The 26519-nt window shown below is 33.4% G+C and overlaps 4 protein-coding genes across 5 annotated transcripts; 2 read left to right on the forward strand and 2 right to left on the reverse strand.

Annotated features, from left to right (window-relative positions):
* Positions 1-7436: 7436 nt before the first annotated feature.
* Positions 7437-7742, reverse strand: LOC18049704 (protein GLUTAMINE DUMPER 4). The gene has a single exon (XM_006440779.1). The coding sequence runs from the start codon at positions 7740-7742 to the stop codon at positions 7437-7439; it is 306 nt and encodes a 101-aa protein (XP_006440842.1).
* Positions 7743-9941: 2199 nt separating this feature from the next.
* On the forward strand, positions 9942-12275 carry LOC18049705 (ASC1-like protein). 2 transcript variants are annotated; one of them, XM_006440781.2, is made up of 7 exons: positions 9942-9997; positions 10081-10230; positions 10573-10802; positions 10934-11089; positions 11272-11457; positions 11608-11792; positions 11933-12275. In XM_006440781.2, the coding sequence occupies exons 2-7, from the start codon at positions 10090-10092 to the stop codon at positions 11962-11964; spliced, it is 930 nt and encodes a 309-aa protein (XP_006440844.1). In that variant the 5' UTR covers positions 9942-9997; positions 10081-10089; the 3' UTR covers positions 11965-12275. The 2 variants fall into 2 exon arrangements, with proteins under 2 accessions (XP_006440844.1, XP_006440845.1); XM_006440782.2 differs by lacking the exon at positions 9942-9997 and having other exon boundaries at positions 10004-10230.
* Positions 12276-12555: 280 nt separating this feature from the next.
* On the forward strand, positions 12556-17075 carry LOC18049706 (ASC1-like protein). The gene is made up of 7 exons (XM_024188499.1): positions 12556-13179; positions 14169-14398; positions 14543-14698; positions 14927-15112; positions 15817-16001; positions 16562-16636; positions 16745-17075. Exons 1-6 carry the CDS (start codon positions 13039-13041, stop codon positions 16591-16593), a joined length of 930 nt encoding a protein of 309 aa, XP_024044267.1. The 5' UTR covers positions 12556-13038; the 3' UTR covers positions 16594-16636; positions 16745-17075.
* Positions 17076-21534: 4459 nt separating this feature from the next.
* Positions 21535-23286, reverse strand: LOC18047447 (zinc finger protein CONSTANS-LIKE 2). Its single transcript, XM_006440786.1, has 2 exons — positions 22522-23286; positions 21535-21873 (listed from the first exon to the last, which is right to left on the reverse strand). The coding sequence occupies exons 1-2, from the start codon at positions 23284-23286 to the stop codon at positions 21535-21537; spliced, it is 1104 nt and encodes a 367-aa protein (XP_006440849.1).
* Positions 23287-26519: the final 3233 nt, after the last annotated feature.

Here is a 26519-nt window from a genome sequence, read left to right on the forward strand (position 1 = left end):
TATCTTATTATATTAATTTTATCTTAATTTTTATATTTTGTTATTTTAGGTACAATATGGGATTAAAGAGGAATAAAATCGGAACATTCAGGAGGAAATCACCTTGAAGGAATTAAAAAGGGAAAGAAATAAAGAGAATTAATTGGAACAAGTCACAAAGGATTTAATTTAATTAATCATTAAGCATGCATGCACGTGGGGTAGCATTTGAAGAATTAGTTTTCAAAGAAAATATGGCTTGCATGTGAACTTGGGCCTTTTGATTTTGAAATATAATGGCCTAAGATTGTAAAGGTGGGGGCGGCAATTTTAATCCTTTCCATTTAAGGATTTGGAGGTGGCGCAACATTACAAAAAGAAAAGTGAATAGGGCAGCCGTGAGGTTTTTAGAGCCAAGAGAATTAAAGAGATAAGAAAGGCAGCCGCACAAGAAGAATTGAAGCCAAGAGAAAAGAGAAAAATAATAGAGCAGCAGTCGCAAGTTTTGAGCAAAACCGAGAGCAGTAGGAATAATTTGGAGCAGAAGGAAGACACATTAATTCTTGAGTTTTTCTTTCTCTCTTCTTTATTATCTTGCTTGAATGTTTCCAATTAAATTAATGGAATTTCTTTATATTCTCATGAACTAATTTATTTACTAGGGCTATGATGTAGCCTAACTATGAAGATTTAATTCCATAAATTTATGTTATTTTTAATTTATTATTCCATCGTTGAGTCTTCATTATTCTGCTTAATGCTTTTAAATATTTGGCCAATATTTGAATGATTTGAGGATACATAATGAGATCGAGAGGAGATTTATGTATTTTTGCTCTGTGTAATGGATGCCATGAATTGACGAAAGACAGAGATGTGCCAACGTGATTCATACAGTTTTTCTAAGAATTTCCATGGAACTTAATGAATCTTGGCATATTTAAATTCACATAGAGATATAGTGGGTTAATGTGTGAATGTATTTTTAATATTACTTGAGAGAAGATATTGAATGAATTAGGGAAATTCACTGTCAACATGGGTAATAAACTTTAATAGCATAGATGGAGGATTAAATTGGATTGGTTATAGTGAAATCGGATGTCCTAGTATTTTAATCTCTTGGCAATTTTCTATTACTGTCTGCATCTTTGTTTAATTTTTAATTATTTTATTTTATTTTATTTTAATCTAAATTCGCTTATTCGATTGTTCAAATAAATTAGGGTTAGAATAATTTCGGTAACTAATAGGATATACAATCTATGTGGGACGATACTCTACTCTTCATTATATTACTTGTGCCAACTAGTACACTTGCTAATTTATGCATCAGAGTCAGCAGATCGCGGCACTGCTCTGTGTGTGTGTGTCTTGTGAGTTTTGTATTTTTGTTTGTGTGTTATGTGCTGTGAATCTTTTCTACTGTGAGTGTGATTTATGTGTGGTGTGCGTGCGTTTAGGTTTAGGTTTAGTTATTTTTTTTAAAGCAATCCGATCGGGTCGGGTATAACCCGATCCGATCACAACCCGATCAAGTTTATGATTTTTCATCTGATCGGGTTATACTCGCAACCCGATCCCAACTTAACCTGAAATTTTTCGGGTCGGTTCAGGTCGGGTATTTTGCCCACCCCTAGTTGGAGATGTCTGAGGTTTTTAGAGGCTTAGAAGTGTGTTAGATTAATTCTTTTATCGAGGTATGTAACTTCATTCTTAATACATTGTAAATGTATAATTATTTTGATATTATTATAAGTATGTGTTTTTATACTTCTTAAAAGATTAATTATTTTTCATAGCAAATTAGTTTATATAAATGTTTTCGAATCTTAAAATTATGTTATTTTCTTTATAGTTTTAAATAATATTATAAACACCTTTAAGTATGCAATTTATTTTGCTAATGATTATCTTTTATGAAATTGTTTATAAAATATTATAATGGAATTTTTTTTACAAGCCTAATTTATTGTTTAGATCTTTTATAGGTCTGATAAGAGTGTTTTGGTCACATATAGATATTATTTATGATTGTTCAGGGGCTGCCTCTTGGGACTATATAAGGGCCACATCTCGAGGGACAAAGTGTCGCGAAGTGCCACATAGAGTACAAAGTGCCACATGCAAGCCGTGACATATGGAATTGAATTTAAATACTTTAGTTCATTGTCTATAGTTATTTTAATTTCGATTCTGATCGTATTATACGATATTGATAACTCTATGAAATGAGAGTTATCATAGCATTTTTAGACCAAAACCAATATCACTTAGAGAGTAAATGATGTGTCTTTATTACATTTTTAGTTACATTTTGCATGAGCAATTGTTTAAGTTTAATTTGAATAAATTGATTGTGTTTTAGATCATTTTGTGCTCTAATTATGTGCATGATTCTAGGTAACCAAAAAGTTCAAATCTCATGGATGGAATACTGCAACAACAGACTTGCGGAGATGATAAAAGAACATGACTGCAGAGGAAATAAAACAAGTCTATAACAGAGAAGATGTTGTAGCCGTTGATGTAGTAATCTTGTAGCAACTGCAGACAAGATTTCGTGCGTGTTAATTGACAAAGCAGCGACAGACGTAAAAAGATTGCGAGCCAAAGTTTCCAAAAATAAGAGACACGAGGCCACATGCGTTTGGTTACCTTAATTTCAAGATATAAAAGGAGCACACATGAAAGAAACGAGAGAGAACTGTCATTCAAGAAAATTCAGAGAGAAAAAACAAAAGAAAACAAAGAATAAGAAAGAATTGAGGGCTGCAACGAGATTCAAGGAAAAATAAGGAGAGATCACAAGATTTAGTGGGAATTAATTTTATCTTTATTTTCTTGTTTTTACTTTTTAATGGGAATGTATTTGATGGCTAAAACTAATTTTGTTATTGTTTTACAGCATGTCATGAACTAAACATTGTTATGGTTGAGTGTTAAATGATCTTAATGGTTATTTGACTGATATACGTGTGTTGCTTTGAATCTGCTGTAGCACTTTGTCTTGGTTTTACTTATTGCAAATCTATGTTTCGGTTGACCACTCATTTAATAGATAATAACTAAGAATGAGCCTAAAAAAGGTATGACTTGGTGGAATAAATTAAGGCAATACATGGTTTTAGATTGAGTTTTCCAAGTGGAGTTAATCTCGGTTTGAATAAGGTCATGCTTAATCTAAGATTAGTGAAAAACTAGATATAGAGATTTATCTTGTAGGGCAATTGGAACCTAGAACACATAATGTTATATCTAATGTTAGTGTAACAATTGGTCATTGTTAGGTTGTATTTAAATATAAGATATCTAACAAGCAAAAACTGAGGATGCATGAGGGATTCTATCCAGTGTTGTAGTAGAGACTGTAGCAACAAAATCTTAATTGGAAAAATAGTCAATACCATTGAGTGAGTTTAACCACTCAACTACTCCTTATTGAGTACATCCTTGATTTTGATTTAAGATTTTTCTTGTTTCATTTTGTTATTTGCATTTTTAATTTAACTAGTTCATGAGCTTAATTAATTATTCTATTTTAATTTAGATTGAAATTGCACTGTCAAGATTGCTGTAGCAAATCCTATAACATCAATCCGTGTGGAGACGATATGAATACTCATAATTATATTACTTGTTGTGTACATTTACACATTGACACCTATAGCAATAAAAATTACTCAACATATATATATGTTCTGGACTAGTACTGAGTTTTTGTGTGCACACAATATTATGATTATGATTCTATTTCTCGCCGGGCCACCGGGAATTTAGGTGACATTATATGACACGAGCTAATCTTTTATTTTTTTTGTGTGTGTTATACGATTTGCTTTCATAATTAACTATGTTTTTGATATTATGAATTACTATAAATTTATGTCATATTATCGTGATATGTTGTTTTATGAAATTTATGAATTATAATATATGTTTTAATAAAAAGAAGGCTTGCAATATTTTTGGTATCGATAAGTCTAATGTGTTGGGAATGATTTTACTTACCGAGTTGACGGCTCACACCTTATCATTACTTTTTATAGATTAGGTACCTTATTGAGAAGTGTGCCTATCATTGGGGTTAGAGATTTGTTTTCTTTTGCTAGTTGATTAAGAGAAGGAATGAACTCATTTTTCTTGTAAGTTTATTTGTCTTATGAACTTCTAATTGGGGAGTCATGAGACTTTTGTTATATTTATGTCTTTAGAGAGATTATTCAGTGCTAGACACATGGATTTATGGTTTTAGTTGATTAAAAATTTGAGGCATTTCAGTTTGAGATGTTTGTGTAAGGATTTTGATTTGTAAGTAACCTCCTTTATCGTGTGCCCCGCACGTGTTAGATTTGGGGTGTTACAATTGATTCTTGGCCAGTTGGGCATGCTCTCATCGAGTTAGTCGGCATTTCTTCTATCCTCAGGATCTTGCTGCTATCTTATATGATATTCTTCATTTGGATGCGCAGGCTATTCCTCATGTCAGACGCTAGCATTGATGACTTTTCTTTTCTTTCTGCTGTCTTTGCTCTTCTTTGTTTATTAGTGTCTATTTTCGTTGATTCTAGGAGCTTTGGTTTATGTCCTCCTCCTTATATATTTACCTCATTTTTCTGATTTGTATTATAGGTAGGAGTCATGTTTAACCCCCCACCTCTTGGTGGTTTTTAATTAAAAAAAAAATCAACCAGTCCTACAAATAGATTTTGAAAATCAAGGAAGGGTAGTTTTTAAAATTTGATTTTAAGAACCAGTGTTATATTTAATAAAATTCTATATATATTCTCTCATATATTGTAAAATTCTAAAATTATCCTTATTTAATGAGGAAGTAAAATTATTAAATTTAGAGAGATATTATTATAACCAAATACCAATTATATTGAGATAAAAAATAAAAAAAATATATATTCTAGTTTTCAACTATTAATATAAATCATAAAAAATATTATACATATTTATAAAAATTATTAAAAAAATTAAGTCCAATTTAGTCATTTATAGCAATTCAATAGGAATATTTACTAAATGCAAACAACTTTTTTTAAAATCTACAATTCGCTTAAAAATAAATTTTATTAGATTTTTTACTGATTCTTTTCATAACTAATTATTTTTATAATACAACTAATAACAATTACTTTGAAAGTAATAGCATTACCAAATTGGCCCATTTCTAATAAAAAATAATAGTCTAAGGCTGATCAAATTTTAAAAAGTTAATGGAAAAGAACCCGACATTAATAATTGAGGATTAATAGATTGAATTTGAGTCCAATACTAGTGTAAATTATATTGATCTTTTAAAGTTCTTGTGTTATGTATTCATTTATAATAATATATATACCATCAATATTCAATCACATATATATATTTTTATTTTTATTTTTATTTAATAACAATTAATCACAACCTTATAAAAAAATCAACAAATTAAAAGTTTAGAATAGCAGTGAACCAAAATCACCAGATTTATGTCATAGCTAAGATGCTTCTTGAATATCAACTTATAGTTATAGTCAAAATCTGAGTCGTTTTTGCATTTTAGATGTCTTGATCGTCTGAATGCCATAACTTTAATCTTATTTATGATTTTTTTAAACATTCATTAAATTAAGCTTGATTAAGGATGGAATAAAGGAAAAGCTAGATTGCTCTTCCCACAATGTCAAACTCAATAATTTATTCATTTTTTCTTTGCCCCTTTGATTCACCAAAACGTAGTGTAAGTGCAGCCATTTACGCCAAGATTATGTGTGTGTGTGTGTGTATGTAGCACTACAACCAGAATCATTTACATCTCATTCTATTGATCAATATGGCCAGCACATTTATGCCAAATATCTAGAAACTGAATATCGTTTAAAGTTAGAAGTTAAAATATAATTTTTGCATGTACATGATCTGTTAATTCATGAGATCATTTACAAATGTGAGAGCAGTGGTTCAATCTTTATAAACTCAAATTATTTCTCAATTAAGTATGATTGAGTAGAGCTAATTTAGAATTTTTCTTCCTTCCGAAATGCGAGTTGGAAGATACATCCCTCGAATATTTATGAGAGGTATTTGTTTGAGCAAGTGCTTCAAAGAATTTAGGGTAAAAACTCATTTAGTCCCTATATTTTAAGATTAGTGTCCGCTTAATTTCTGTATTTTTAAAAATACCTCGAAACATCTCTGCCGTTAAAGTATTAATACCACTACCGTTACTTTTTATTTCTTTTGATTTACTTTTACAATATTACCCTTTTATAATAATTTTTTTGGACATTAATAAAAAGAAAATAATTAAATTACCAATTTCACCCTAGAAAAATAAAAAAAAATTATATTAATTTTTTTGCATGCACCATTTACACACTTGGTAGTTTGCATACAATTTTTGACAATTAAAAATTAATATAATTTTTTTATTTTTAGGGTTAAATTGGTAATTTAATTATTTTCTTTTTATTAATGTCCAAACAAAAAAATTATTATAAAAGGGTAATATTGTAAAAGTAAGCCAAAAGAAATAAAAAGTAACAATTTGATTTTTGACAATTAAAAATTAATATAATATATATATTTTTTATTTTTTAGGGTTAAATTGGTAATTTAATTATTTTCTTTTTATTAATGTCCAAACAAAAAAATTATTATAAAAGTTTAATATTGTAAAAATAAGCCAAAAGAAATAAAAAGTAACGTAGGGGTATCAATACTTTAACGGCAGAGATGTTTCGAGGTATTTTTAAAAATATAGGGACTAAATGGATACTAATCTTAAAATACAGGGACTAAATGAGCTTTTACCCAAGAATTTAATGTAAAGTTGTAATCTCAGTTATTTGTATGATTATAAATATAAAAAAAGAAGAGATCATAATGTTTTCTTTATCTGAGTTTTATTGAGTTTTTAAAGATATTTTACTTAGTGTTATATATATTTTTGATAATAGTGCATGGTTAAAATTTAATTACTTTTATATTTTTATATTTTTAGTTTGGTAGTCACCAATCCAGGTGAGTATTAATTACTCACTAAAAATTTGAATCAAGAGAGAATGTTGATAATCACTTGATTCAATTCCTATCTGAATCAAATATTTAACAGCATAATTTGATTTCTTAATTACTTTTATGATCATTTTCTTAATTATTTAGACTTTAGATATAGAGAGAATCTCTCCAAAGCCTTTTCAGAACGAAAAATAAACAGTAACTAATTGGCTATTACGTTTTCTTAAGTTCAACTGAAAATTAAAATTAAATGATTCAGTTTCGTGGCCGGCGTTTCATTCCTTAGTTCTTCATCTGAAATTTACAGTAATTTAGAAAAAGAAGAGGGGAACTTGCTTGTATAGTCTTAGAAAATGAAAATTTGTCACTGTCCCTATTCCCTAACTCCTCGCAGCCAAAAAACAAAGGAAGAGATACATATATCAAACTAGCTGAACACAGCTAGCTAGCTAGCTAGTAGAAGCAGAAGGCCTTGCTATACGTGTAGGGTGATCATCTCCAGCCATGATTACAACAATTTTGGGCTCCAGGGCCGCCGGAGGATCAATCGCTTCCGCAGATTTTTCATCTTTTTGATCACCGGACGATGGCCCCGTTATCGATGACTTGTCGTGACAGCAAGCAAGAAACATTAAAGCAACAGCTATGACACCAAAAACCAGCAGCAGACCTCCAAACATGTACGGCAGCGGAGAGTTCCACTGTACCAGCCCAGCCCCGCTGGGCGCCGTTAAATCAGTTGCAACATGTCTCATTTTCTTTTCTCTCAAATCTTTATGTGCTTGTAGCTTTGAGTATTTTAACTTTTTTTTTCTTTCTTTCCTGAGTTAGAAATGGGGATCGATCAATGAATTTATACGAGTAACTTTGGATAATACCCGCAATAAGATATATTTCATGGCTACTTTTGTTTAAATTACGCAAAAGTGTCCTTAATTCTTTTGAAATCAATATTGTGGATGCTTTTGATCTTGTTTTTCACAAGCATGCATGTGGGTTGATTTATTTATTATTCAAGTGGAGTGAAAATTATGTTTTGGTTCCAAATTAAATTCCCTAATGATAATCATTAATTAATTATGAAAGTGCAAAGAAGTGATCTAGTGTTTATATTATATTATCCGGATTTCAGGATGTTGAAAATATTGTTTAATCGATTCCTATAAAAATAACTTAGGAATGTAAAGGCACCAAATTAGAGACCTTTCATCATCATCCATTACTTAATTCCACATTGATGTCCTCTCCCAGATTGATATCTTATCATCGTGATAGAAATTTTTATTAAGAAAATATATTGATTTATGAGTAAGGATAAAAGAAAACAGATTATTATTATTATTATTATTTAAAAAGTAGTTCCTAATCAGTAATATTACAAAATATGATATGATATTTTGTCCAATTGTTTTTTTAAATTTAAAAATCTTTATTTTTAGGTAAAATTTTGATTGACGTTAAGGGAGTAACTAAATATTATGAAAATCATAGAAGGATAAAAGGTAAAATTAAAAAAAAATTATTAGATTAAAATTAGGAATATCTCATATGATAATTGATATAATAGTTGTCGTATTACCTAACTCAAATCTGTAAAGATAAAACTCATTTAATTTATTTGAACTTTAATTAAAAATAAAGCCACTCGGCCTTTGGCCGAGTGGTGAGAGCTGCTGCTCTCCAACTTGGAGAGCAGCAGTTCGAACCCCCACAATGCATGTGGGGGTGTTTCCTTCCTCAAATAAAATTGAGTGAAGGCAATCTGCTACCTTGTCCCAGTGCGAGGAGTAGACATCCCTTGAATATTTGAGAGGGTTAAAATCTGGGCAGCGCTCCATTAGCTTTGATGTATGTTGGTCCCAATTATAATCTGATTTGTACATATCAGTTATATTCTCATGTAATATGAGTTGTAATCGGAGCAATAGTCTCATGTAATAAAAAAAAAACTTTAATTAAAAATAGCATATGATACTTTAATTAAAAATAGCATATGATCGAAAGGGTGACAGGTTTTTTTTTTTTCAAGATAAGAATAACATTTCTTTGATTACATGTATCGTTATATAAAGTTCCAAACGAATGGGAGGGATATTTTGACCAAATTGCCGAGGGGCACAAATTCCTTCACCTTGCTTTTTGGTAGCATATAATCTTTTTGATACACTTATCATCTTTTCGAATTCAATATATATAGCTCCAGTTAGCATTAAATGAATAAAGCAAGTAGCAACGGAATATAATATTATCAAGGGATACGGGGGCTCGTGATTCGCTCTCTGTGCCATTTGTCAAACTAAATATCTCCTTTCCGCCTACTTATTCTCTTCCCACATGCATGGTGCGGTTATAGATTCCAAAGCAAATCATAGATGCTGTACTGCCGTGGTGGTGAAATTCCAATGCAGGCTTGCCGGTAATTGGAATCTGAATCAGCACCGCTTGCAGGCGACATTAATTTCTCTTTTCCAACGGAATAGAAATGGTTCGACAGTTGTAACTTTTAACTTTTAGCTCCAGGATGTTTTTGTGGGAGTTTGAACCGCTGACCTCACACTTATGAAAGCCTAATGGCTGAGTAAATGATATCATTTGATGATGGACAAGTATTACGACTCTTTGTCACAATTTACCTTTTAAAAGAATAAATTCCAACTATGAAATCAACTTGGAAGTTGGAATTAATGCACATGGTTGAGAACGAAAAGAAGGAATAATCAATAATGCATGACGAGAGGATGTAAGTTATATAATACGTAATTGATACTAGCCTAAGATTCCGAATTTCTGGCAATTTGTATTTATTTTCACTTATTTGAATCTTCACTTTATATATAAATAAATATCTTTTTTTTGCAGAAATCCCGTATAAACGGTCCGGTGTTTTCGCCACGGTCGGGTCGGGTTGGTTTTTCATAACAGTCCAAAGTCTGCCGCCAACTTTGTGCACTTTCCAACTAGACAACTCTTATGAAACATTTTTCAACGAATCGCCATTTGACTAGATAATGTCTGTTTGTCCTTGAACCCCATTAAACTGATATGCTTTCTTTCTTCTTCTTTTTCTTTGAATTAATTATCAACTTCTTTTAGGAGCTTCAAATGGGCATCTTGGGCAGATCGGGCTTGGTGATCAATTGGGAGTACGAGTCATTCCCTGAGGCCAAAGACGTTGTGGCACTGCCCTTCTTTGCCGCCTTCTTTGCTGCAGTTAGGCTCTTTTTGGACAGATTCCTCTTTGAGGTATCATTTTAATAACCAGTGTATGCATATTTTGTTCGTATTAATTACTGGGTTTTTTGTCGGTTTCAATTTTGCCTCACTTCTTGTTGTGACCTGTAATGTAAATATCCAAGTGCACTATAATTTTATATTTGCTCTTCTACAACTTTGGAAGTGCTTGATTGCTTCTGTCTAATGTTCAACTCCTTTCTTTTTTTTTTTTTCCCTTTTTGATTTCCAATTTGTTCAGTATCTATCGTTTTGAGTTTTGACAAAGTTAATTTGTCCTTTGAAACATTTATCTTCCCAAAAAAATCAAAATCCTCGTGTTTGACAGGAAGTAGCTGTTCATGTTTGTCGCAGATTTTAGCTAGAAGAACTATTTTCGGGAAGGGGCATGCCAGAAATGATTTTGTGACAAAAATTAAAAGGAAGAAAATCAATAAATTTAAAGAGTCGGCATGGAAATGTGTTTACTTCCTTTCTGCTGAACTTTTGGCGCTAGTTGTCTCTCGCTATGAACCTTGGTTCACTAACACTAAGTACTTTTGGGTAGGGCCTGGAGATCAGATTTGGCCTGATCAGAAAACTAAGTGAGCTCTACTCTGCTATTTAGTATCGCCGAAGTAGTAATATTGCTTATTGTTGTTTCTTGATCTCCTCCCATGATTAAATCAATGTTCGTATAGCTGTATAGCTGACTGGAGCTATTCTTGAGTTTCAGATTGAAATTGAAGGGATTGTACATGTATGCTGCCGGATTCTACACATACTCAATCCTTGCTTTGCTATTTTGGGAAACGAGGCGTAGTGATTTTGTGGTGTCCATGACTCACCATATAGCAACTGTCATTCTCCTAGCATTGTCTTACATATTTAGGTAGTGGAAGAGGCTTCAGTTTGCTGCTTCTTTTCTCTTTTGAAACTTGTCTGATTCAAAAAATGTATAATTGGATGACTCTGATTTGTTTTTTTGGTTGACAATGATTGATTAGAATTTTAGTTATCTAATATATGCTGTTTCCTCTTTTGCATCTTTACGATGACCTCTTCCTCCTGAAGGTTCACTCGTGTTGCTCCAGTTGTTTTAGCCTTACACGATGCCACCGATGTTTTCCTAGAAGTTGCAAAGATGTCAAAATATGGTGGGTTTGAGCGGACTTCTAGCATATTTTTCACCACTTTCGTTTTCTGTTGGACTGTACTTCGCATAATTTGCTATCCTCTCTGGATTCTTCGGAGTACAAGGTAACTTCATCCTTTAGCATATATTATAATAGCAACAATAATCACTGATGTAGCTTGAGATCATTCGTAATGAGATCGTTCTAGATTAACCTACCAAGGCAAATAGTCCCTGCCTTTCCTTTCCACTTAACATTGTTCTTTCCATAACAGCTATGAAGTTGTTCTCACCTTGGACATGGAGAAGCATGCAGTAGATGGACCTATTTATTATTATATTTTTAATACTCTTCTGTTCTGCTTGCTTGTTGTTAATATTTATTGGTGGAGTTTAATGGTCGGGATGGTCGTGGAACAAATCCATGCAAGAGGCCATGTTAGCGATGATGTTCGGTCAGGTAAGGAACACCATTTCATTACATGATGTGGTACATGTAGATGAAGTTTCTTGAAAGATTTCCATCAGTAAACTGCTTTCTCCAACTGTGCTGTGATGCTGAATTTGGTTATTGATTGTTATCGTTATTATTATTTCCAGATTCTGAAGATGAGAATGAACATGATGATTGACCACCAGAGAAGATTATTAAGTAGCTGTGCTGAGTGTTTGGGAAATCACAGTTTCATAATTTTGTTAGTAAGTTGTGTGCATTTTGTATGTTTGGGACAGATTAATTAGGAGACTTCATATTATTTGGACCGTTTCCATCTTCATCTCTGGTGCCCTTATTATATGACTATATATCAGTATGCATATCCTAGCGAGTATCAGATAATAAGTTATTCCTTCACCGGGTCTGTAATTAATGATTTTTGGCAACAATCCAAAGAATCGTAACCGTAATTAGCAATATGACTATGTCCATGATTAATTAGCAATATGAAGGATGCATGCATGTGCCTTTTTTTTTTCCCGCAAAGTTGAATTGCTGAAGGAGCTGGACAGGCTATGTGAGAATTGGTTCTGCTTTCCATCACAGGCACATTTGGTAACTCTTAGTCGAGCTGTACTCGATGTGTTTGTTTGTTGTACTGGGTTAATATTGGAAACAAGGTATCTCCATCAATAATAAGGTGATAAAGAAGCCACTAACACTAAGGTCTTGGTTTAAATGGTGGACTTGTTGCCTCATCGAAGTTTAGGTTAAATGATTTGAGTCTCTGTGGGAATTCAAAACATTTTTCCTTCAACAAATGCGGATAATCTCTCCAAATATTTGTAAGAGGAAGCAGATCTCTATACTACATAACAAATATATGCAGTTAGGATTCACAATGTATGTTACAGTCATTTGTGACGATAACATAACCAGGGAGTAATTATATATGTGTTTATATTTTGAATAACTGATCGATCAGATTGTGCCTTAAAGCATCTGACCGGATATGCAATGTGGGTCATCAAATTTCGGGTCGGGTAAAAAACGGTTAGGATATTTAATAACTGTCAGAAAGTGTACCGCCGAATTTCTGCAACTGCCAATTAAAAGAATCCTCGTGTAACAACATTGTCCACCAAAGATCGTCACCAAAAGTAAAGAAATGTCTGGCTTCTTTCTTTCTGAAAATTCCCAGTAAAATGATTCTGATCCTCTCTCTTCCTTCTTCCTTTCTGAATTGATCAAATTCTTTCCCGCGCTCCAAATGGCTATTTTGGGAATTTCCAGTTTCGTGATCAATTGGGAGTACGAATCATACCCAGAGGCCAGAGACTTTTTGGCACTGCCATTCTTTGCCATCTTCTTTCCTACTGTTAGGCTCGTTTTAGACAAATGTGTATTTGAGGTATCATTTATTTTATTTGTGTTTCTGGATTTTCTTTTTTAAATTTCATAATTTATGAACTTGAATGTTAATTTTTTTTTAAAAAAAAAAGCTAATTGTATTATTGTTAAACTGGTCCTGGCATTTTGATCCTTTAAGCACTATTTTTTTCTTGGAGGCAAGATCTAGAATAGATTTTCATTTATTATATATAGAATCGTAGAAATCAGATTAAATTTGAAAACATATATATTCTTAATCCATACACACAAGTATATTTATTCTATTATCCGTACAAATAAATTTTCACATCCTTGCGACAAGTGTAATATTGTGTGGATGAATGTTTGAAATTTCAAAACCATTTTACTTTGGATATAAATTTATAAGACTGTGAAGATAAATTTGAAATGTGCATGTGTAATGTATTTGGCACAGATTTAAGATTAAAAGCAGGAGAGGAATGGGTGTAGAAGTTAATGTACAAGCTTTTATTTAAAACTTGCTATAATTGAAAATGGAGCATGTTCTGATGAAAGTATTAGTGCACATAGTAGAACAATATAATTAACTGAAGGATCGAGCTAAACACTCATGCTCACGGACTCGTGCTCATGCACATTGCTACCATGACCAAGTTGCAATGTCAGACAGCCAAGGGTCTGGAAAATCTTTCAGCAGGAATATCACCTCACTGTCTTAATTGGACTGGATAATAACTTCTAAGTTTGTTTCTGTTTCAACCTTAGGGATCTATACTCATGAGTGCACTGAAACTTTTACATAAGACTCTATTTTTCTGAATTTGAACATTGCTTGTATTTGATCTTTTTTATGGCTTCAAAATATGTTAGTTTGCTTCTGTTTAATGTTCTAGTTTCCATGTCTTTTTCTTCTAGTTGCAATTTGTTCTGTGTCCATTGTTCGACATGTTATCTTCTTTTTTGCAACTTCTCTTTTTCTCAAAATCCTCTTGTTTGATAGGAAGTATCTGTTCATGTTTGTTGCAGAATTTAGCAAGAAGACTGATTATTGGGAAGGGGCATGCAAGAATCAATTTTGGGACACAAATTAAAAGGCAAAAAATCAATAAATTTAAGGAGTCTGCATGGAAATGTGTTTACTTCTTTTCTGCTGAACTTTTGGCACTAGTTGTTTCCTATGATGAACCTTGGTTCACTAATACAAAGTACTTTTGGGAGGGGCCTGGAAATCAGGCTTGGCCTTATCAGAAAACAAAGTAAGCTCTACTCTGCTATTTGATACGGCAGAAATAGCAAAATTGCTTATTGTTGTTCTTGATTCTTACATAATCCATATTCTTAGTTATGATGGATTTCTTGTCTGTTCAAAGTAGTTGACTGGCAGTTTTCTTGATCTGCAGATTGAAATTGAAGGGATTGTACATGTATGTTGGTGGATTCTATGCATACTCCATATTAGCTTTGCTCGTTTGGGAAACACGGCGTTCAGATTTTGGGGTGTCCATGGCTCATCATGTAGCTACTGTAATTCTCATTGTGCTTTCTTACATATTAAGGTATTGGAATAGGATTCAGTTTGCAGCTTGTTTTCATTTTTGGGTAGCTTTGAAAGTTGACTGATTCAATACTGCAATGGTATAATTCTGCAGTTTTCTATTATGCTAAAACAATATTAAGTTTTGATGTATGTTTTGATTTTTGTTAATAATGATCAATTGAAGTTTTTGTTCAATAATATGCTCTTTCTGCCTTTGGCATGTAAAGATTGCTTCTTCCTCTTGCAGGTTCACTCGTGTCGGTTCAGTTGTTTTAGCTGTACATGATGTTAGTGATATTTTCCTAGAAGTGGCGAAGATGTCAAAATATAGCGGCATTGAATGGATAGCTAGCATATCTTTTATTGTTTTCGTTTGCTCTTGGACTGTACTTCGCATAATTTACTATCCTTTCTGGGTAATTTGGAGTACAAGGTAAGTTCAGCCTCCAGCGTAATAGACACCCCTTAATACATGTTGGATTTCTCAATATCTTATATATCTTACTTACAATAGCACAGAATCGGAAACAATAATGTAGCTGAGTGTCCTTGGAGGACAAGATACTACTTGTAGTCTCATTCTTAGTAGGATTTGATGACTGATTTATGAACCTCCCTAAACTATATTGCAAATGAAGTTCTGGAAAAGTGAAGATACAATACTTAAAAGAATAGAGAAAAATTTACTTGAGCTAATTTTTGAAACCATTACTCAGCAAGAAGATCACTGTATGGTTTACTTGTAAACATTGTTCTATTAAGGCAGCTCGACAATGTTATCCAAGTTCTTGCCAGCTTCTTCTTCTCAATCTAAATTTATGCAGCTGTGATTGATTGATTATATCATAGAGAAAGATTTGTAACTCTCTTTTTTATGTACTGTCTTCATTTAATTTAAATTAGTAGGACTAGAAGACCATCAGGCATACCTCTTGTGTAATCCAAATGGCATGACAAATATTTAGTATACCCATCAGCATTTATGGTCATATTGGTAGTTGAGTGACATGTGCCCAGTGCCAGTGGTGACCTTCTACCGTACAATGCAGTTTACATGAAAAAATTTCTTGCATTCCTTGTCCGTATTGGTTCAAAGTAGTATAATCTCCGCATTTTCTTTTTATCTCTTTATCACAGCTATGAAGTTCTTCTGAACTTCAATAAGGAGAACCACCAGATGGATGGACCCATTTGTTATTATCTTTTCAACACTCTTCTAATCTGGTTGCTTGTTCTTCATATATATTGGTGGAAGTTAATGGTTGGGATGGTCGTGAAACAAATTCAAGCGAGAGGCCAGGTTAGCGATGACGTCCGATCAGGTATGTAACATGATTCAGTACATGGGTTGGATTTAAGGCATTAAAAATTCTGTAATTATATCAATCATACGGTAAAACTTTCGGATAGCATTGACCAAGTGACACAAACAATGAAATTGACCACTGGGAATAGCATGAATTGATATAATGGCACTATTTGACCATTATATCCCTGGTTTAGAAGACCAGAACCAGGGCATATTTTTTGGTGTAACCAAACAATTGCACAATATTAGCCAACAATTTGAAGCCACTTTGAGAGGGCTTGACAATTATGATGAATTTGGTGCCATTTTCTTAACATTGCTCAACTAGAAGTCCAGAACAGTGTACTCTTTTGAAAAATATTTTTCGTAGGACTTACACAGTGTGTTCTTATTATTGTAATATTGCAAATAAATAATGTTTTGGCTTCCCGCAGTTGAGAAGCTAGTGGTCACATATTTCTTGTTACGGTACATTTAGAGGAAGTTTCCAGAAAGATACCATTTGTAAATTGCTTTCTCCGCCGGTGCTGTGATGATGTGATCCTGAATGAATCTATTTATTTATTTTCTTAGATTCTGAAGATGAGGATGAACATGATGATTGACCATCACAGAAGATCAATAAAGTCCACAAATAGCTGTGCCAAGGTGTCTGGGAAATCACAGTGTGACCATTTTGTTAATAGTTTTCTTTTAAAAAGTTTTCATTTTCACTCCATTTTTGGATTGATGTTGCCTTGTTCCTTCATCATGCAGATGGGCCTCAACAGAGGCATGCTCATCTTTATTTCAAGGTTCTCATTTCCACGTGTAAGTTGATACAGATAACCTACTTAGAGATAGCAAATCATGAAATCACTCTGTATCTGAAGGGGTGTGTACATTGGCGATTGTTCTATGAGACAGACTAGAGTTTAGAGCTGAAAAGTACTAACTTCCAGAAAGACCTCATTCATGATTTAAGTTCCAGCCAACGTCAAAATGCCATGCTTTAGATGATTGAAAACTAGTTAAAATTGTAATTTACAGATGTTACATTTAGCATGTTTTGTGCAACTTCATAAGCTTATGCGTCATTTTGTTACTTTTTCCCGCGTTCAAATCTGGGTGAATTGTCTTTGAGTGGGTTTGTTGTTGGAACCAATGTAGACTATTCTGGTCTTTTTTTTACCTTTGAATTTCTCAAAACAATTAAAGTGACAATGAAAGCAATTCTTGCCACTTTGCATAAGGAACAACAATATTTCAGGGACATAAATCTCTACTTGGTTCATTGCTTGGTTTTTACTTTCTGCTGGTTTTACAATATCAACAGGTTACATGTCTTTATTATTAAAAAAAGGATAAACTTCAATTTATCCTCTACTTAGAATGATAATTTTCAATTTATTTTATAAAAGTGTGAAAACATTGATTTATCTCACTTACTGTCAAGAAGACTTTAAAAAAAAAAATCACAGTGCCCTTCATTTGCCCTCATCTTCTGAATAAAAATGAGGGTAAATTAAGATTTTCAAATTTTTAGGGGATAAATTGAAGATTTTCATTCTATTTAGGGATGAATTAAAATTTACCTAATAAAAAATAACTCTTAGAAACTCAAATATTTATCAAATGTAGATACATAGACAATCAATCAATTGGAACCTTTTGCAGATGACGCAAGATATGTAAATGGAAAAAGAATATGAAAATGTGCATTAGAATCCGATGCTTTAGTGTTGTTAAACCGAAGAAATAGAAATTAAAACTTCATGAATCAGTTTGAACACATAAAATCTCATTAAAATTAAGGCAAAAAAGAAATAGAAAATAAAACTTCATGATCAGATTGAATATATGCGATCTCATTAAAACTAAGGCAAATGGCTTGCTAGGCTCAACTTTGATTAACAAATACGTTTTATGTGATTCTAATTTTTATTTTTTGTGGTCTACTCCCCACTTCACAACTTCCTTTTTGGCCTTACTAGCTGCAGATATAATTTAATCTTTGAATTAAATTTCATCTATGAAAGTTCTAATTGGCTGATTAATATTGTAGTCTGCATGGGATGTTTTTCTGAAGCATTCCGAGGGCACTAGAAGAGTATGTCCTAGTTCCATTTCCTAATTCGAATATCCCCTCTTTGAACGAGGCTAATCCATTTCCTAACACTGCTATTTTGGTCAGGTGGCAAAACTTTCACAGTTTCAACTAGGGTTGTTTGTTTATGAGAACTTCAATAAAAATTTTCATCATTTTATAGTAGATGAGGTGTTGAAACAGGGCGTTATACCCCTTCTCCCACTGTAATGGTCTATATGAGAGAAAGACCACGAGTTTGATGCAGGGGCTTTTAGGATTTGTATGAAGGGACCTAAATTCTGTTCCCTTTTTCAGCTGGTTAGTGTAGGTTTTTTTTTTTTTTTTTTTTTTCAGAGTCTCATTCGACATTTATATTTTCTGGTCTCTGGGGAAATCAGGGAACTCCGGTAGCGATCATCTGTTAGATAGTGGATCTATTGAATCCCAGCAGATGTCCATTTCTGATCTTTTTCTATCCGACAAAAATATTTCCGATGATTTCAAGTTCTGTAGAAGGTTAATAAGAACAAAAAAGAACAATTCATTGGCAACAGTGTTCCTGCTTACTAATTTATTGTTTAACAGACACCAAAGTAACATCTTTGTTAAGCTTCAACCTATGGATTTTCGGACCGTTCTATCAGGAAAATCTAATGTTGCCTTAAGTACAGCATTTTTTTTTTCCACCTTTTCTGACTTGTAAGTTCTTTTCTATGCGTAACATCCCAGTTTGAGTGGAAAATATGACTTGAGTGATCTCAAAGAGTTTTATAGCCTGGTCTAGAGATCAGAAGAAGAAAACATAAAAAGGGGGCTTTAGCGAGACTGATGTGGTTTCTTGGAATCACACTTGACAACTTGAGCCATGTGGCATTCGAGTTGTTTCCAGGACAGTTCAGTTTCTCCTCTCTTTACTTATACCCTTGCAGGCACACATGAATTCCACTAGTTAACAGACAGACGCATTCAAATCCCTTGAAATTATTTGCCAATGCCTTTTTTTCTTCTTTTTTTCTTTTCCTTAGAGATCTCTGCGGATATTCTGTTCTGTTCGGTGGGGTACTCGAATAAAAACTATTGAACAATATAGTTAGGCTACCATTACTCTATGTATTTCCAAATTATTCTAATGGTCTTAGTCATATCATGTGTTAGGCATAAACATATTCTCATCTTGGGCATCAATAAAGATGATTGACACTCAGAAAAACCAATTTTCAGGTTGACATTGCCTCTACGAGAGCCCATGTGTTGTAAAATTACTTGTACTCCAGCTTGTCTCATCTGCTGATTATAGATCTTTATTTTATTTTTTATTTTTTTTGAGGATTTATGCTTTTCATATCTTTCTCCTATCATTGAAATTTCTTCCCTTACTAAGAGGATTAAAATACAAAAGCGTTCATAGCCAAAAGAAATGAGAGAGAGAAGCATGTGGTGAGAAATTATCTATGGAGAATATGTCATTTTGTTTTGTTGTTGCCCTTTTGTTGAGACTTGAGAATATGATGGCTGCTTTGGTGGCTTGGGCTGTATGAGCATTCACAACAAATAAGAATCTAAGATTAAGTTACTTTCGTGAGTGGAAAAAGAAAAAAGAACTTAAGCAAGCCAATGGTTACACTGCAATAGATACTTGATGTGAAAAGAATGACATTTGAGTTTCGGCTTTGGTAAATTTTTTTTTTTTTTTTTTTGAATGTTGTATAAGAAAATTTGGATCCATCCAACCGTGGCCTCTAGGAGAGCCTCTCATTCCACTTCATTCCATGTGGTTGAGCTTTGTTTCTATTTCTCCACATGAATTTAGTAGTTGCAGTGACTTAAAATTACTTTATCTAACATACATTAATGAGTAGTACTACACGTTACAAAATTTCATCCCAATTGATGTGACATTTACTACTCTACGTCATTACCATACGCCAATATGAATGAAGAAAAATGAGACATTATGTATGATATGCCAATTCAACATTTTCCAACTACAACAGATGTAAGATATGCCAATTCAACATTTTTCAATTACAATGGATGTAATATTCGCAGTTGGAGATGCCCTTATTTCATTCATCTGTCACATGCTGTTAATTTATTTCATTCTGTAGGCTTAGAATATATGAATAGTAGGCATGTACGCACTTGGAGTTTGTTAGTAGTTTGAATTCGACAATGAATTCCCTCCTCTTCCCCTTGCTACAGTAATTTAACAAAGAAATAAAGGCAAAATCCTATATTCCCTTTATTATTGAAGAGAAAATCTGTCCGATCTGCTTACCATGGTTATATGATTCCTTTCTAAGGAGCGTGTTATCTGAATCTCATTTATGCTTATGAATTCCTTAAAAGCATTGCTTATTCCTGTTCCAGAGTATGATTCACTGAATTCAAAGTTATACTTCAGTAGCACAGAAGTTTGACACCCCAGTACTGATTCGTCCTACTCTACATGAGAAATTGAGAATTCGAGTTTGGCTACAATGAAACAAGTTGATATTCCCAGTGGTCTCGGAAATTGGAATACTGAAAAAGTTTTTTTTTTTTTTTTAAAAGGACTTAGGAAAGTTGCCTCACATACATGCATCTGTCTGAATTCAGCCATCAACTTGATGAGCATAAATATTCACTGAGTGAACTATTGGCATGACTTGGATAGTTGGTTTATTAGCAATTGACAAGTTAGTAGTTTGGAAATATTTGGAAATCAAGTTACTTTCCTAGTAGAGAAAACCAGGAATACATGTGTGTACTCATCACTCATGAATCAGACAGACTCATAATTACCAGCTTTTGCTCTGTGGTAATGTTATGGACTAGGAAATTGGTATTTGGAGTTGAAGAATGTTAGCTTTGTTTGGGAATTTACTTCACAATCAAGTAAGTAGATATAAACCAAATTGTCCTGATTGAGAGCTTTGTGTGAGTTATATTAGATCTGTAAATACTGACCAATGGCCGTGCAGAAATGGGTACTCAAGTAAATAAAGTGTGATCACGGAACAGCTAATAAGAGACTTAAAACAAAAGTTGGAAAACTCACTCAAGCTTGAACAGACTTAGTGTGGGCACTAGATACTGCTGTGCTTTGGATCTATTATTCCTGTCCCTTAGGACCCTTTCTAGCCTTTCTTTAGATGCGGGTGAAATTTGTTATGCTTTATGCACATCTTACCATCGGAAAGGTATAAAGTGCAGTAAGCTTTTCTTAAAGTACAATGCTTGATTCTTTATCTCTTGTTGGACGGAAGTTTCAGGATAACATTTACAACTTCTTTTGTCTGTTTGTATTGCAGTAGCAACAAGATGAACACAAGTTTAGAGGAGTATAGAATGGTGGTAAAGACAAGAATTTGCATAAAGTACTGACAATTATCCCCACATATCGAACAACTTGGGATACAATGGCAAATCTAGATAAATTAATGCATAACCCATCACTTAATTAGAACTTTAGAAGTGATTTGTTTTCCTCTTATTTTCAATATGATGGAACAATGCCATAGCCATACTCTTCTATTGAGAACATCTCATCGACTTCAAAATCCATTTCTGTTTTCCTTGCAAACCTGCCCTTGACTCGAGGTCGAGCCTCTGCATAGGCCTTCCTAGAGGCATATCTTATTTTCTTCTCGAATCTCCTTGCTTTTCTTTTTTCTCTGTATCTTAGGACCTTTGCCACCCTGTTCATTGGAGAGAATTGCAGGGGCACGAAGAATGAAAAGTTTGGGAAGAGGTCATTCGTCCCTTGTGAATATTTGGTGTATGAACTTGAGATGTCAGCCCTTGTTGCCTTTGGTAAGATGCCAGACACGGGGACCTGGATTTGGAATTGGAGTTAGAATTAAATAGAAGCTATAATATAATACCTTACCTGCGATAGGAAATATTCGGAATATGGAAGCATTCCCTATGCAGATAGTGCATAACAGCATGGAAAAACCTTACAAGTACAAGATCGATAGAACTGTGTAATGTTAGAGATTCATACAATTAAGTTACGCCATGATTGGTAAAAGAGGGAGGATAGATTAAGTAAGATGATCTTTTTGTTCATAGGTGTGATTTCTCGTAAACATGTTTATGAAGCATTGTGTCTTATACCTTCTTGCTTTTGAAAACTTCTACTTGTTTACTTAATTCGGTGGTGTTTCTAGAGGAAAGCATAAGACTAAGGGATTATTAAACCTAATATGCCACTGAAACTGATGATCTAAAAAAATATCCTGGAACCATGGAAGTAAAGTTGATTCCCGAGTATCTTTAATCAAGTCCTTAATCTAAAATTAAGTTAAATGCCCCGCAGAGAACAGAGTCAATATGGAATTTTCAGGATCATTAACGAAAAGAAAGTAGACTGCCATCAAAAGAAAAAAGAAAAGTACATGAAGTCGTCAAGTTAATAAACTTAAGAGAATTTCTAATGGAAATAATGGTTTCGTGTTTACGTAAATATAAGAAATCTTACGGTCTGACTAATTGAAGGGTTGTTAATGAAAGCAGCTTTTGAGGCTTCATACTTCCTACTAAAGTATTCATTCTCTTGCTGTTGCTGTTGTTTTTGCTGTTCTTCTTTATCCTTCACTTGAAAAGGCTGAACTGGCACCACACCATCGCTTCCATTGTCTCCCCGATGAGTGCATTGTAGTTGCTGCAGATTGTTTTGATCTTGGCACTCATGCTTCGTGCATGAGTTGTATTCCATACCAAAGGACTCATCTAGCTCCTGAACATATGTGTGTCCACTATTCATCTGGTTGTCATGGTTAGCAGGCTCAAGTAACAACCAAGAATCCATCTCATCTTCATCTACTTCATCAATTGTAGGCGCAGTGACTTCCTTTTCAGTGTCAAACATGGGGTCTGGCAGATAAGTACTCGAGGGTGCAGTGAATAGATCTGAGAAAGGAGGTGCTGGGACCCTAGCATGGTGGTGGTGGGCTAGGAAGTTGGCCAGGTGTTTATCAGCATCACAACTGAGGCGGAGAGATGCAGCATCAGTGTTGCAGGAGAAAGTTGCTTGTCCATTCTCACATGCAGCGGAAACCCACACGCGCTCATGTGGTAAGGCCATGGAATTGTAAGCATGAACACGTTCATCACAGCTGTCACAGAAGTAAGCTAAGTGAGTGTGGCAGTAGAGTCTACTAACTGCTGCTTCACAAGTGTTACAAGTACGCATCCAATCACCAGGATAGCCATCTCCATCTCCACTAGAATTTTCATTCAACATAATTGTTTTAACAGGTACATGCTATATCTGAAATTTGTTTTGTACGTGTAGTTCAGTTGTTGTGAGTAGGAAGGGAAGGTGTGAAGTAGAAAATGGTTGAGTGAGGCACTGCAAGTAAGAATGTGAAGGGAAAGCAAGAATCCAAAAAGTGAAAAGTTTCAGGTTTACTAGTGGCTGAAAGAGGTTTCCGTATGATCTTGTGGCCTAGCTGTGTTTTTCAGGTGGGGCAGGGAATGGGGTGAAGGTTCTTGTGGGGTTCACACTTTTGTCACTTTTTGTAATCGTTATACACGTCTGATTTTTAGGCTATAACAATTTACTGCTCAGTATAGGATCTGGGAGAAAGTTGATATAGCTGGAAATGAAAAGAATTTCTCGTGGTAGATGTTGGCAGAGAATTATAAAGAGCAACCAAAGCAATAGAAAAGTCACAAAGATTCAATGTTCAATATTAAGGTTACTTACCACTTCCCTTATATGTATGCTGAACCATCAAGAGACAGAACATAACATGGTATCGAACAAGTGATGATCATATACACTTGATTGAAATATCTTTCAACTAAGTAATCTTCCCAGGTAACATGTAATGTACACGTACTTTTGGTCCCGATGTGTTGGGACAATTCTATTTCAAAATCAATAATGGTTTCAAGCAAGCCCTTTCAAGCCTCGTTGCTGTTTGAAGGATTACATTAACGCTTTTTTAAGAGCATATGTTAAAGGAAAACTATCAGTACCGTGAAATATTTTTATATGTATGAGTGCTTGCATTGCATCTCGTGTTGCTTGCGATATTTACAAATAATAATGTCATATGTTCGTTCATTATTTAGGATGTACTATCCCCTGGTTAAGATTTAGAGTGGGATATGGTTTTGACTTTTGAGGCCATCTAAAGTGGTTTTTTTTTTTTTTGGTGGGGGGGGGGGGGGGGGGGGAGGGGGGGCGAGGGGTGGGGTTGGTTCTATTGAAGCACTTGATAGTTTCATTTTAGAAACTGCTTAATTAAGCAATTGTAAACTAATTGATTTCTATTTTGATATATAGGGACAAAGTTCCTGTGGTGCGTCAACCTACGAATTCAGAAAATGGAGTCCCCTGAAAGTTGTCTATGAACTGTACACGGATTATGTATTGAAGAATTCCTTTCAAGAGATGGATGTATGCGAACTCTTTGACATCTTTCTAGCACAGGCAGTTAAGGATCGTGTTGCTCTGTTGTGGCAATATAAGGAATTTAAATACTCTGTGTGTGGGGAAAAAGTCCTTCTCATCTCTATGGTTTCATGCAATAACTCATTTCATCCTTACTTTTTAAACAATAGCTTAAAACATCCTTCCGTTAACTCACCGTTAGTTGAATGTCGTTTGTTAGTAATTCATTAAGGGTAAAAAAAGATTTTCCATCAAAGAAAAAATTAGAAAAATAAATAAAAGTTGACATATAACTAAAAATAATTTTATCTAATCCCACTAAATAGGAAATACTGAAAAAGATGAAAAAATTTTATTTCAAGCAATTCTTTTTTCACTTCTTTCTATTTTGGTAGTATGAAAGCCCTATAAACCCTAGACTAAGTACCAAAAATATCACAATTTTCTTATTCATATAAGTATACTCTCTAATTGCACAATAAAATGGCTTGAATTGAGTTGAAAATAAAGAAGATATTCAGCACATGCAAGCACATAAAAATTGGTGGTATTTTTGAGCTTTTCTTCCAATGATTTAAAGATATTGGGTTAATTACAATTTGTTCTTTATGACAATTATTCAATGGTTATATCAAACTATATCATCGTTGATTTCATTTTAAAAAAAGTTAATAAATTTTGAATACTTTGTAGTGTTATTTAATTGCGTGAAAAAAATTATTTTAATATAGTTTATATCACTTTAATGAAAAATCTTATTTTGTCCTCAATAAATTACTAGTTAACGGTTTTACACTAACGATAAGTTAACGGAATGATATTTTAGGTTATTGTTTGAAAAGTAAGGATGAAATGGACTATTGCATTAAACCTTGGGGATGAAAATGACTTTTTCCCCTGTGTGTGTGTCTATATATATATATATATATATATATATATATATTATTAGGAAAATTATCATTCATATACCCTATATTTGTTCTATTATTAAAAATACTACAACACTTTGAGGGTGTATCAATCGTCCACCCTTAGTTGACAAAATATATCAGCCGACCACCAAACCGTTAATTACCGTTTGAAAGTTAACGGAGTTACAGTGAATTGACGATTTTACCCTTGAAAATTATCACTTGTATACCCTTAAATTATCACTTATATCATATAAAAAGACCAAATTACCCTTCTGACGTCATCATACTTAAACGGCAACTAATGGTTTAGTGGTCAGCTGATACATTTTGCCAACTTAGGGTGGACGATTGATCCACCCTCAAAGTGTTGTAGTATTTTTGATAATGAAGTAAACTAAGGGTATACAAATGATAATTTCCTTTATTATTACAATAGAGATTTATACACCTCAACATTGCTATATATACAATGAGATAGTTGCCATTCGATGAACAAGTTCATTTCTCGCCATTCATACATGTTGGTCTCTAGTAATGCATATTGCAATATCACGAATCATATCATGCAAAAAAATGAAAAAATGATAATTGTTAGTAATATTGTCAAGCAACATACAACAAAGTGTTCAGTTGGTGCACCGATGCATGTACCCAAGCTTGTGCTTCGTTCACCTTATTTTTACCAAAGTTTCACAAGGCATCGCACTATACCCTATTACATGTATATGCCTCATGAAGGTGGGAAAAGTTAAAAAAACTCGTGAAGGATAAAACCACATATTTACACCATTTCTTCCTCTTAGAGTTTCTTCTTCTCACTATTCCTTTTTCACAATTTCTTCCTCTCATGGTTTCCTCTTCTCTCACCATTTCATCTCTTACCTCCAATTCAAAGGTTTTTGATAAAAAAAAACTCTTCAAAAGGTGTATCATCAAGTGGTGGATAAGGTATGTTTGAAATGCAACCATTTTGTATGCTTATGGTTTGATTTGATTTTATTACAAGTATATTTGGTAATGATTTATGAGTTTTGATAGTACATTATTCATTATTGTGCTTGCACGCACAAACACACACGCTATTGCATAAAATATAAGGATTTGAGATCTCAATTTACGTTATAAGTGATTAAAAAATCAGTACAAGAAGAATTTGAGTAC

The sequence above is a fragment of the Citrus clementina genome, unplaced genomic scaffold (assembly GCF_000493195.1).
Source record: "Citrus clementina cultivar Clemenules unplaced genomic scaffold, Citrus_clementina_v1.0 scaffold_3, whole genome shotgun sequence".
NCBI classification, from domain to species: Eukaryota; Viridiplantae; Streptophyta; class Magnoliopsida; order Sapindales; family Rutaceae; genus Citrus; species Citrus x clementina.